Genomic DNA, 12,828 nt, shown 5'->3' on the forward strand with positions numbered 1-12,828 from the left:
TTACTTGTTATTCTATGTAGAACTTGTTGAGTGGTTAAATTCTGCATTATAAATCTGCAAAACCCCAATCATGAAATCTGCTATTCCTCCTTTCTCTATAAACCGAGACTCTGAGGTTCATGGATGTAAAACTGAAAAAAAAAAACTGCGACAACTTCAACAAACGCTTCGTCAACCACAGACTCAGGTTAGTGTGATAACTTATCTGTTCAGTGGTATCTCTCATCTCCTCCAACGAGACCCGCGTGTTGCTGCTCCTCTTCCTCCTTTTCCGGTGTCAGTGCGTGTCTTCAAGTCGTCCGACTAGAAACTGAAACCTATCCTCCTCTTCTTCTTAGCCATGTGGTTGGAAACCGCCATCTGCTGGATTTAAAACTGCTACTGCAGGTAAACACTAGAAGATGACGAGATAGGAGTTGACCAAGGCAGTAATGTGCTTTACATAAAGACAAAAACCTTTAAAAAGAACCGCATAAAAATGTTGTAAACATTAAGCATAGAGTAAAGAAGAAAAAAAAAGGCAGAAGAAAAGAACATAGATAAAGTTTAAAGTTCTTAAAAAGAGCTCAGCCATAAGCACATGAAATGAGAAATGTTATTAACCTGGATTTAAAAGTAGGCTACAATCAATAGAAACAAAACCACATAATGTGGCAACATACCGCACACTAAGACTGTATGGATCAACGCGTTTCGCATGCGTAACGCGTTGCTTAAATAAATCATAGATCCTCCATACCGTCTTAGTGTGCGGTATGTTGCCACATTTTGTTGTTCTCTTTCTATTGATTGTACTTTTACACCACACTACCAGCACCTCGACTGTTCGCTGTGCACAGGCATTTTTCTAATTTCTAAATTCTGGATTTAAGGGGTTACAGTGGGGCTGATTTCAGTTTCAGAAGAAAGGAAAATGTATTCAGTATGTGTGTTCTTTCGTTTATTTTATTATTGATTTAAAATCTAGAATCTACACACTAGACACAGATGGTAATGCAACAAAAATCCTACTTATAGGCACTGAAAATAATAGACATTATGATGCTTCAGACTTTTTTGTATAGATTTGCAACTTTAATTTGACAAACAAGAAACCGTGGAGGATTCATAAGCAAAGTGACAATATATCTTAAAATATAAAAACTGATCCTCAACCAGTTTTAATCATTAAACCCAAAACTTCAGAGAAAATTGTATTCCAATTTAAAATGAATGAACCCTCAATTTGTTTAGTAACAAAACAAAAGATGTTTCCACAAAGTACAACAAAAACAGAAAGAGATTTTACAGAATTTGTTACCATTTGATAATAACTAAAAATTTAACACGATTCATTATTTTCAACTTGTAACTGCAGCCTCACAAACTGCTGCAGCTTTCAGTAACATTCCTGAGTTTACATGTTCTCAGCGCTTTTCATGTCACCCAAGGCGCTTGAAACCATTATTCATTTATACCACATTCTTGTGTGCACGTAAAGATCTTCTTGTTGACAAAATCTCATCAAATAACTGCAACTTAATGATTTAAGGTGTCTTTTAAGACTACCTACTGCTATATATCTGCTATATATCTACTCCACACACACTACAAGCAAATAGTTTAACTTCTGTATGGACTTTCATGTTCCTCTCAAGACAACAACTGAACATTCCCTCCTTTATGGGATTTCATGTGCATTGTCAAATTCTCCAGCTCCATAAATGTTTTCCCACAAACACTGCAACCAAATGGCTTCACTTTTGAATGGACTCTTGTGTGAAACAAAAGATTTGACTTTTTGGGAAATCTTTTTCCACAAATAGCACAAACAAATGGCCTCTGTCCTGTATGGACTGTCATATGGTCATTTAGACTCCCTTTCAGACTAATTATTATTACAGTCAAATGGTTTTTCTCCTGTATGGATTCTCATGTGGCGTTGAAGATGCCCTCTTTGACTACATTTTTTACCACATGTAGCACAGTCAAATGGTTCTTCTCCTGTATGGCTCCTCATGTGGAGTTTAAGACTTTTTCTTTGACTACATTTTTTACCACAGGTAGCACAGCCAAATGGTTTTTCTCCTGTATGGATTCTCATGTGGCTTTGAAGATGCCCTCTTTGACTAAATCTTTTACCACAGGTAGCACAGTCAAATGGTCTCTCTCCTGTATGGACTATCATGTGCCTTTTCAAATGCGCTTTCCTGCCAAATTTCTTCCCACAGGTAGCACAGCCAAATGGTTTTTCTCCTGTATGGATCCTCATGTGGTCATTTAGACTCCCTTTCAGACTAAATTTTTGACCACAGGTAGCACAGTCAAATGGTTTTTCTCCTGTATGGATTTTCATGTGTCTCTTCAAAACCCAGGTTGTGCTAAATGTTTTCCCACACTCTGAGCAGCGGTGAGACTTCTTACCAGTGTCACATTCTTCATCACTTACATGAACAGCTTCACTGTTCAAACCTGACTCAGGTGCTCTGGTTTCTTTCCAGTCATCATCACTGTCTTCAGCTTCAGAGGACGACTCTGAGACCTCATCATCTGTATCTGGTTGAAGATCTACAGGTTGATCTGAGTTCCTGGCTGGTTCACATCCTCCACAGTCGTCTCCATCAGCCTCCATCTGTTCAGCTGAGCTGCTGGATGGAGGCTCTGTCTCAGTTTGTCTTTGATGAGGTTGTAGGGACTGAGGTTCCTCCTCCTCATCCTCACTCTTCTCATGAAGAAAAGCGAGGGAGAAAGTTGGAGTGGTCAATAGTTCTCCTTTTTCTTCTTTAACATGTAGACTCTCTGGGTTCTCCTGATCCAGACTAGTGGTCAACTCAGGAGGATCCTCTGCTTTAATCATCAACAGGTGCTGATCACCTGCAGAAACAATGAAACACACATCATGAACAATACCGTCACTCATGTCTGTATCAACCACAATTATCTTCTCAGTGGACACCAACAGCATCTCCTGCAGCCATGTGCATCCATTCATCAATCAGTAATCCATAAAGTCAAACTGACCCTCCAGTTACCACCATCAAACTACACCTCCATAGAAAATGACTAGTAGCAGTGTTGGGGAGACTTAGGGTGAATTCCAATTCCTATCTTAACCCTCAAGCTAAACTAATCTAATCTACTTAATCTTAATAGTCCTCAAAACCAAGTGTTAAGGGCTATTTTGTGAATTAGAAATGGGACACCCCTTGTATGCAGATGACAAGTGCAATTTGAACATTAGCACGATTTAGCGCATTTGTTTATTACCGTTACAACGAGACCCGTCCATGTGCCTGTGTTTGTGTGTGTAAGTGCGTATGTGTGCGCCATCGCGAGGGAGAGAGAGTGGCGGGCCGCCACAGACTCATTTATTAATGGGAAACATGCGGTAGTTCAACTACATTCATATTTTGAGCTTTCGAATACTTTGTGAGTCATTTACTTTGTAGTTTAACTACTCAATTTACACACTACAATTTTGGCCAATGCCACTGCTCATGTATCGTGTCAACAAGTGATTCTGCCCGGGCATCTAGTGCCGTTCCTAAGTGTTAGTGCCTCTGAAGTTCCTGACATGGTTTTAAAGGGATAGTTCACTCAAAATTGAAATTTCATTCATTATCTACTCACCCTCATGTCGACTAAGGGCTAGGAGAAGTCCTCCGTGCCGAGTTGCACGATACCCACGGTAGCCACGGTACCCCGCGGTGCCAAAACGTAAAGGTTCCTACTATACTAGAAATTCTACACGACGGTACTACCGTGGATTACTACTACGGTGCCAGTTTCCGCTACATAGCGGCCGCCTCTCTGCTCCTCCCGGCTTCTCACTGCATGCTACTCCCCCAAACAAACCCCACATGCACCCACTGCAACCTAACTACACAGCTGCTGAATGATTGGCTGTTTGCCTGTTACTGGTGGCGTCCGGGGATATGATAGGCTGTTTCCGCTCGCTGGGTCCGCCCGTCTGTTATCTGATTGGCTGTTCGCGTGTTCATGCCGGCAAGCACGGACTCCATGAAGACAGCTGAGACAGCTCCGCTTCGATAGAAATTCGCTTCAAAACAAACAACAAGCTAAAGTTCTGTCTCACCCAGACGCGCGCACGGCTTCACAAACACGAGACAACCACACACTCACCATGGCTGAAGCACCGGCCGCAAGCGACGGGTCTGCCATGGCGTCGTCGTCAGTGGCACTTAATTAATTTAGCTCTGTTTATTTTCTCATTGGCTAATATCAGGCTATATGCTCCATGTACAGGCTGAGGAATAAAGAGTTAAAGGATGTCCAAGTATAAATCACCTAGAAAATGCATAAAAATATAGTTTTCACAGGGAATCAGTTCCTGTTCATTGTATTTTTTCCTCTATGGTTTATTATGAAGAAGCATTATTGTCAAATAGATTTTTTTAAAAGACAGTGGATTTGTTTTTATCCTAAGTTGATTATATTTGTTAAACATAAATTAATGTCCAAGAGACTGAATGGTTATTTATTTTCAACCATATAAATTCTAACTTCATTTATTTGTTTTTTATTGCTTATTTAAAAATATTTGTTTCAGTCTAATTCCTACTTCACCAGTATTATGTTTATCATGCACCAAATAACATTATAAGTAATTAATAAGTATTTATAACTTGTACAAATACATTGCAGTTCATAAAAATAATAATAATAAAAAAAGGTTGCAGTATCGTGATATTACCCGGAACCGTGGTTACTCATTTTGGTATCGTGACAACTCTACTCAGTGCCTTCTCTGAGTTACAGCACTGCACTGCCATATGACGGTTGCGAACGGGGTTCACTTTTCTTCCTCCAAAAAAACACACCAAAAAACATCCAAATACCTCCATAGTGCTCATCTGTAATGTCCCTCTTGTATTGAAGCCCCGACATGAGAAATTGTTCCGAAAAAAAAAAATTAAAGTCCAAGTCCATGTTTTAAGCTTGTTTGTAGCGGAAGCTCCCAGTGTCTCAGTTCACTGCTTTGCCTGTGTCAGTCCACGGCTCCGCAAATCGTGTGGGCTTCAATACAAGAGGGACATCACAGACGAGCACTATGGAGGTATTTGGATGTTTTTTGGTGTGTCTTTTTGGACGAAGAAAAGTGAGCCCCATTTGCTACCATCATATGGACATGCAGTGCTGCGCCGAGCCCCCCTGTAACTCCGAGAAGGCACGGAGGACTCTGAAACTTCTTAGTCGACATGAGGGTGAGTAGATAATGAGTTAGAAAGAAAATTTCAGTTTTGAGTGAAATATCCCTTTAAACATTGTTGTTCAAGACACACCCATCTAGAATATGTCTACCTCTTTGTAGCCTATCTTTTACTATAATTTTTAGTCTATACCCAACATGTCTATGGTGAACCTCCAGTATGTTGACCAAAAATGCCAGCTTTTTTTTTTCTTTAAAAAAAAAAAATTTTGAGTTGAGAGGCATGTTTCTGCTGGGTTGTGATTTTTTTGTAGGCTATTAGCTTATACCACACGTTGATTTATTTAACCCTATGAGTATAATGAGTACAAGTAATTGTTAAAACAAATTTTTTTAGCTGTAGTTTTACAAACTATATTTCTCCAGGGGTACAAATAGTTTGTTCAAACTACTGTCTACTGCCACTACTGCTACATGTAGTTTTACAATAAAAGTAGCTTGACTAGTACTTAAATACTGTAACAATTGAACTCTAACCAATACCCTGAGAGTCCTGAGCTACATTCAGACTAAATCTACAGAATAAGGAAAAACGATTAGGCTACTTGTTATTCTATGTAGAACTTGTTGAGTGGTTAAACCCTGTATTATAAATCTGCAAAACCCCAATCATAACATTTGCTATTCCTCTTTCTCTACAAACCGAGACTCTTGAGGTTCATCATGGACATAAAACTGAATCACTAACCTGTTTTGTTGAGAGCGACTCGAGGCTGCAGGAGAACATCCAGCAGGTTCCTCTGCCGCTCGATCTCCTGTCTGAAGCCCGAAGCCTCCGCCTCGTAGCCGGCTACGACTCTGTCCACGGCCGCTAAGATTTCCTGGGAGGCGGCGGTGAGTCTCTCGGTAACGAATCCTCTCAGAAACTCCACCTCAGACATTTTACTCAAACTCTTGGTTGTTCCCGCCGAGCGACTCTGTTGCTACATCCTAGAGCACTGGAAGAGAGAGTAACGACACCACCATTGACTCCCGTGGTAAGGGTTATGCGCCCCCTAATGGCAGTATATGGGTATTGCAAAAGCGCCAAGAAAACTCATTCACTCCATTGCCCACTTGCTTGTAAATTGACGAAAACGGCCGTGTCTTGGTCATACCAAATTATACTTATAAATTGTTTATTACAAAATGTAGATTGAAACATTAATGTAGAGAACTGTTTTTTTTTAACTCACCTATATTATTATTATGTACAGTTTGCCTCCATTGTGTTATAGCTGAGCTGATGATTTTTTGGATAGGTTTGCAGCGTTGATTTGGTAAACAAGCAACAGATTGTTCATAAGAAAAGTCTTAAAATGTAAAATATGATCCTTAACCGGTGTTAAATATTAAACCCAAACCCTCAGAGAAAAATATATTCCAATTTAAAATGGATGAACCCTTATTGTAATTTGTTTAGTCACAAAACAAAAAATGTTTCCACCAAGTAGGCCTACAACTACGCCAGAAAGAAATTTTATGGAATTTGATACACTTTAGAAACAATCAAAAATGAACACATGCAATACATTTTTATTGTGTTGAACTGAGCACGTGTTTCCATGTACTACAGATTTTTAACATGCACACAGCATTTATTATATTGCATTTATAGCATGAACAAACCGTTTCATACAATACAAATCATAAACTTTGACAAAATATTTTACATGTTATTTTTACTATCTTGCGATGAGCTGTTACAGTTCAATAACTGAACCTTCAGTAACATCCCCGAGTTTACATACACTCATACGTCTCCTCTTGCTGGGAAAACAAAACCTTCAACTATACGTTAACTCTGCTTCAAGGATTCTTCTGTGCACATGAAGGATCTTCCTGTTGACAAAATGTCTCATCACAAAAACTGCAACTAAATGATTAAAGGTGTCTTTTAACTCTACCTACTGCCTTATATGCACTCCAACACAAACTACAAGAAAATGGTTTAACCTCTGACTGTATGTACTTTCATGTTTCTCTCAAGACAACACCAGAACTTTCCCTCCTTTATGGGATTTCATGTGCATCGCCAAAAAGTTTCCCCAAAAACACTGCAACCAAATGGCTTCACTTTTGAATGGACTCTTGTGTGTAACAAAATAATATTCTGCCGGGTAAATCCTTTTCCACAAATAACACAACTAAATGGTTTCTACTGTGTGTGGAGTCTCAAGTTCAGATTCAAACCCTTTTGATGTCTCAATTTTTTACCACAGGTTGGACAGCTAAATGGCTTCTCTCCCGTATGGACTTGAATGTGGTTATTAAGGCTCAGTTGAACAGCAAATGTTTTACCACAGGTAGCACAGGCAAATGGCTTCTCTCCTGTATGTGTTCTCATGTGGTCTTTAAGATTCCCTTTAACAGTAAATTATTTACCACAATGCAAAAACTCAAAATCTTTGTCTTATTTCTAGTCAAAATTTCATTTCTAGTCAAAACAAATCTCTTTATACTTAAAATAAGACTCAAAACATTAAAAAGTAGCTTGTTTTTAGACATTTATTACTTCTTTCAAGCATATTTTCACTTGAAATGAGTAGAAAAATCTGACAGAGGAGCAAAATTTTCTTCCTTATTACGAGCACAAAAAACCTGCTTTCACTGGCAGATTTTTCTACGTATTTCAAGTGAAAATTTGTTTGAAACAAGTGAAAATGATCTAAAAAAAAGTTAATTTTTAGGTGATGAGTCTTATTTTAAGTGGAAAGAGATTAGAAATGAGACATTTTGACAAGAAATAAGACAAATATTCTTGGAAAGATTTTGAGTTTTTGCAGTGGCACAACCTTTGTACAACCTGGCTTTTGACAATCCACTCATGAAATACAAACAAATGGTTTATTTCATGAGTGGATTGTCAAAAGCCAGGTTGTACAAAATGTTTTCCCACCCTCCATCTGTTCAGCTGAGCTGCCTCAGTTTGTCTTTGATGAGGTCGTAGGGACCGAGGTTTCTCCTCCTCATCCTCACTCTTCACATGAACAGAAGTGATGGGGAACTCTGGAGTGGTCAATGGTTCTTCCTTTTCTTGATATGTAGACTCTCTGGGTTCTCCTGATCCAGACTAGTGGTCAACTCAGGAGGATCCTCTGCTTTTATCATCGATAGGTGCTGATCACCTGCAGAAAAATGACACATATAATGGACAACAGTGTCTTCACTCATATGACTGCTGTGAACTCCAATTATCTTCTCAGTGGACACCAACAGCATCTCCTGCAGCCATGTGCACCCATTCATCAATAGTAATCCATAAAGTCAAACTGAACCGTCCAGTTACCACCATCAAAATACACCTCCATAGAAAATGACTAGTAGTAATAAAGTATTGTAGACTACTGGGTGGGGTTGCACCAGTTTGGCGTATCTCTTTACTAAATTCAGGATTTAGTAATTACTAAACCACTACTAAACCCTTAGTAATTACTAGCTAGTTTGCAACTAGTTGTTTACTAATTTCGGTTGCACCAGACCAGTGTATGCAATCCCGTATCTAGTTATGCGTAAGTGGTTACTAGCAGGTTACTAGTCGCATTAAGTGACGACAACAACTTGGCTACCCAATCAGCGTGCGGAGCAGAATGTACACAGGAACAGCTGGGCGCTTTTATTTTGAAGTGTGCGACACATGCCACCACGTCCGGGAAGCCGGCAATGTTGTGGTATTTCTGCCTGTACGGGCAGCTGCACGTACTCGTTGAGGTACTCACACTGCCACCCGACACACAGTACCGTTGTAGACTTGAATTGTGTCCCCAACCACATTCTGCATCGACCCCGCAGTGAAGTATCGCAGCGTAACAACGGAGGTAGAGCCCCGTTCGGACCCATGCTAAATTGCCGCAGCTAACGTTAGCATGTCCGTGATCCGCATTATGTGGTCGCGTATTTAAACGGTACCGACAGTAAATATCAAAGTCATCATATCCACCACTTTATTTTCGTCACATCACAACGGAAGTTGGTTTTCAACTTCCGTTTCACCCCGTAGTAGCATTCTAGTGAGCGGCTAACTGGTAGCATTACCACCGGTGTAGGCACCAAATGTGGGGGCTCTGGGCTGCCAAAACCGCCCTGACTAATCTGATGTTTGTCAAGTCTACAACACGAATTACCGAACAAACACCACCACTTCTGTGTGCACGCCTCTGCAACCAGTCATGGCTATCGTAGCCATTAGCTTCGCTGCTGCTGACAGCTAACAGCAGCAGCAAACTACACGTCAGCTGTTAAAACCCTCCCGTTGTCGGACACGACATGAAACTACTCCAGTTAGCTCAGTCATGTTGTAACTAGGATATCCGCTGGGAAAAATATTTTTTTCATGGGCTGTCATGAGTTATTTAAGACACTGCTACCGGCTAACAGCTAACGGTTAGCCCAGCTAATGTTAATCTAAAATGTAATGAATGGAGTGTCATGGCGACACCCAGCGTCGTTCTCCGGAAAGTGGTGTGGATACATCAAAATTGTGGACTCTGTCTCTCAAAACCCTTTTCCTAATGGCAGGTTCTCTGTTTTGTAAAGCAAACCTCTCTAAACGAGCCGTTATAAGCTAGTCGTTGTTGTTGTTTTTTTCAGTTGTTTTTGATCCTGTGTCGACAAACTGTAACTAGTAAACAGTTACACAACCCCTAGGGTAGGTGTAAATATTTAGTAAACACTTAGTAATTACTAGCTCTACGTGATTCCTAGTAAAACTGGTGCAACCCATTTTAATTTAGTAATGACTAAATCTTGATTTAGTAAACACTTACACATTTACTAAGGTTAGTAAACACTTAGTGAGAGGTGGTGCAACCGGCCCCTGGACTCTAACCAATGCCCTGAGAGCCCTGACTGAGATATAAAATGTACACAATTAGGGGGGGAAAAGTACTATCAATAATATTGTTACTTTATGTAGAACTTGTTGAGTGTATCCTACATGTCCTGTTATAACGTGACTGGTGGTTAAATCCTGAATCAGAAGTGCATCAGAATATTTTCTCACAATCTGGTCAATGATTTCAATTTACGTACTATTCTGTGGTAGAACTTCAGGCTTTGGTTCCTTCAGGTTGCAGCTCCTCAGGCCTTCTCCCTGCTCTTCCTCAGCATGGTGGAGGCTCCTGCTGTTCTTCACATCTGCACATAGGACAGAGATAAAACGTAAGTTCTGCTTTATTGTCAACAACTTTGAAGGTTTTTATCTGTGATACATTACAGTATCTTAACCTACAAAACACAGGCAGAAATAAACTATCAAAGTTATCTGTAGTACTATCAATACTATGGCAGGCTTTCAAAACTCAGCTGAGCACAGAGCCTAAAAGGACGCAGCGGAAAAAGGAAGAAAGAGCCTGAGGAGACATCTACGTACAAAGACCCTTTCAAATTTGCGAAAGGTATATTCACAAAGGAGAAAAGTGGATCTCTAAAAACATCAAAAAAGGAGGATGAAGATCATTTGAGAACCATCTATACTGATGAGAAAAAAGATGAACCGGTCCTTGTCCCCGCTGATATCCCTCCAGTTCATAATTCATAAGACTTTCAGCTAGCATTCAAACAGCTTTGATTTATCACTGTATTTGACTCTATTCATGAGTTTCAAATGTAGTCCTAGACCTGCCATGTTGGGGACCAACACAGGTGTTTCAATCTGAGTTGTGTTTTTTAGTTTGAAACACCTGTGGGTCCCCAACATGGCAGGTGTAGGACTACATTTGAAACTCATGGAATAGTCTCTGTGGCCTAGTAGCAGAATAAAAGTTTACTGATCATGAGGTCATGGATTCATGCCTTTGCATGTCACACATCACCACTTGCACTCGCTCAAATTATTTTGCTAATTCAGCAATGGCATTCAGCTGCTTTCAGCACCCACAAACATTTTCTTCAGGAAATGCTCTTTCTAGCTAAAGGTACATTGTGTAGGAATTCCTCCCATCTAGAGTTGCGGTTGTATATCGCAAGCAACTCAATCGTATTTTTCATGCTGCATTCACGTGAAATTGGGCAGACGGCAGATGGACGACACGTGACAATATGTTGTCATGGCGATATGGTCATATTGTTGACCTGACCCACGTTTTACCGGCTTTCTCTCCACTTCTGTGACTAAAATGACATCTGGTTTGTTAGCAACGGCCGTCTGCCCGACTGCAGGTGAATGCAGCATCAGTGTAACGCTCCATTCCTCCTCACTGCGTTACCGCAGTGACTTTTCACAGACACCACCTCCACCTGAGCCGACAGCTCCGGTGTCTCCGCTGAGTTTCCGTGGTTTCCTACGTCACGCTGCCACTGAACGTAAAAACATGGCGACACCACATGGCAGCAGCACCGAGCTTACCCGCTCCATGGAGATATGAATGATATGAACGGCTCATTCAGAGCTGAAAGGAACACTTCACTTTGTTGATGGGGGGGGGATTACTGGTTAATGAAAAACATACTGAAGAACCAAATAATCGGTTTTCGTGAATAGATGTAAAGTCACTTTTTAGACTTGAGAGTTGAGTCATGTTATCATTTTGAGAACTTTCTTTTCTTTCCCTTTTTCCTTTCTTTTTATTGTAACTGGACCTGTGTATGTTTTGTAACTGGATCGGTGTAGCCTATTGTTATTTTATTTTATCATTTCGAGAACTTTCTTTTTATTTTCTTTTTTCCTTTCTTTTTAATGTAACTGGATCTGTGTATTATTATTTTATAATATGCACTGGTTAATGAAAAACAGACTTTTGAACCAAATAATCGATTTTCCTGAATAGAAAACAGGAGAAGTTACACAATGTACCTTTTTAAGGATTAATTTCTTATCAATTATGGGCTTGTTTTCATCCCCCCCTCCCTCCCTCCCTAACAAACACACACACTGAATTAATTAATTCAAAACTTAATCACCGACCGGTTTGAGCGACACGAGGCTGCAGGAGAACATCCAGCATGTTCCTCTGCCGCTCGATCTCCTGTCTGAAGCCCGAAGCCTCCGCCTCGTAGCCGGCTTCGACTCTGTCCACGGCCGCTATGATTTCCTGGGAGGAGGCGGCGAGTCTCCCGGTAATTAATCCCCTCAGATTATTGACTTCAGACATTTTACTCATCCCGCCAGTCGACTCTGTTGTTGTTTCCCCCAACCGCGACTCTCTTCCGGATAATAAAGTTTGTTTAAAAAGAAAAATAAAAAAAAAAGACTCTCTTCCGGGTTGGGTACGCGCACGGGAGCGCGCATCGTTCTTTTTTTGTTGCTGTTTTTTTTTTTTTTTTGTAACACTTTATTGCAACCGAATGGATTCACAAACTCGGGCAAATAATACAAATAATACATCTGTGCAAAAAGAAAAATCAAAAAGAGCAGACACCATATTTCAGAGATGAACCAGACAAACATCAAATAAACAGACAAAAAAAAAAACGTGACCAAAACATAGGCTACACCAAATAAATATTAGGATTAAATAACTGTTAAGGTTATTAATCAATTTTTTTTTTTTGAACACTTCATATAAGTCTTGGGCAAGTTTGGCAACTCTATACATTTTAGGTCTTAATATTTAGGTGAAATTCATTCATTCATTCATTCATTCATTTCATTTACGAAGCATTACTGTACGTTTTTAGGTTTTTATATATTTGGCTTCATG

At 40.0% G+C, this 12,828-nt stretch overlaps 1 protein-coding gene across 1 annotated transcript; it reads right to left on the reverse strand.

Annotated features, from left to right (window-relative positions):
- Positions 1-6,762: 6,762 nt before the first annotated feature.
- LOC146968487 (uncharacterized) lies at positions 6,763-12,331 on the reverse strand. Its single transcript, XM_085806320.1, has 3 exons — positions 12,093-12,331; positions 10,220-10,324; positions 6,763-8,316 (listed from the first exon to the last, which is right to left on the reverse strand). The coding sequence occupies exons 1-3, from the start codon at positions 12,286-12,288 to the stop codon at positions 8,207-8,209; spliced, it is 411 nt and encodes a 136-aa protein (XP_085662446.1). The 5' UTR covers positions 12,289-12,331; the 3' UTR covers positions 6,763-8,206.
- Positions 12,332-12,828: the final 497 nt, after the last annotated feature.

Source organism: Trachurus japonicus, chromosome 18 (assembly GCF_045865225.1).
Source record: "Trachurus japonicus isolate A0001 chromosome 18, Traja_1.0".
NCBI lineage: Eukaryota > Metazoa > Chordata > Actinopteri > Carangiformes > Carangidae > Trachurus > Trachurus japonicus.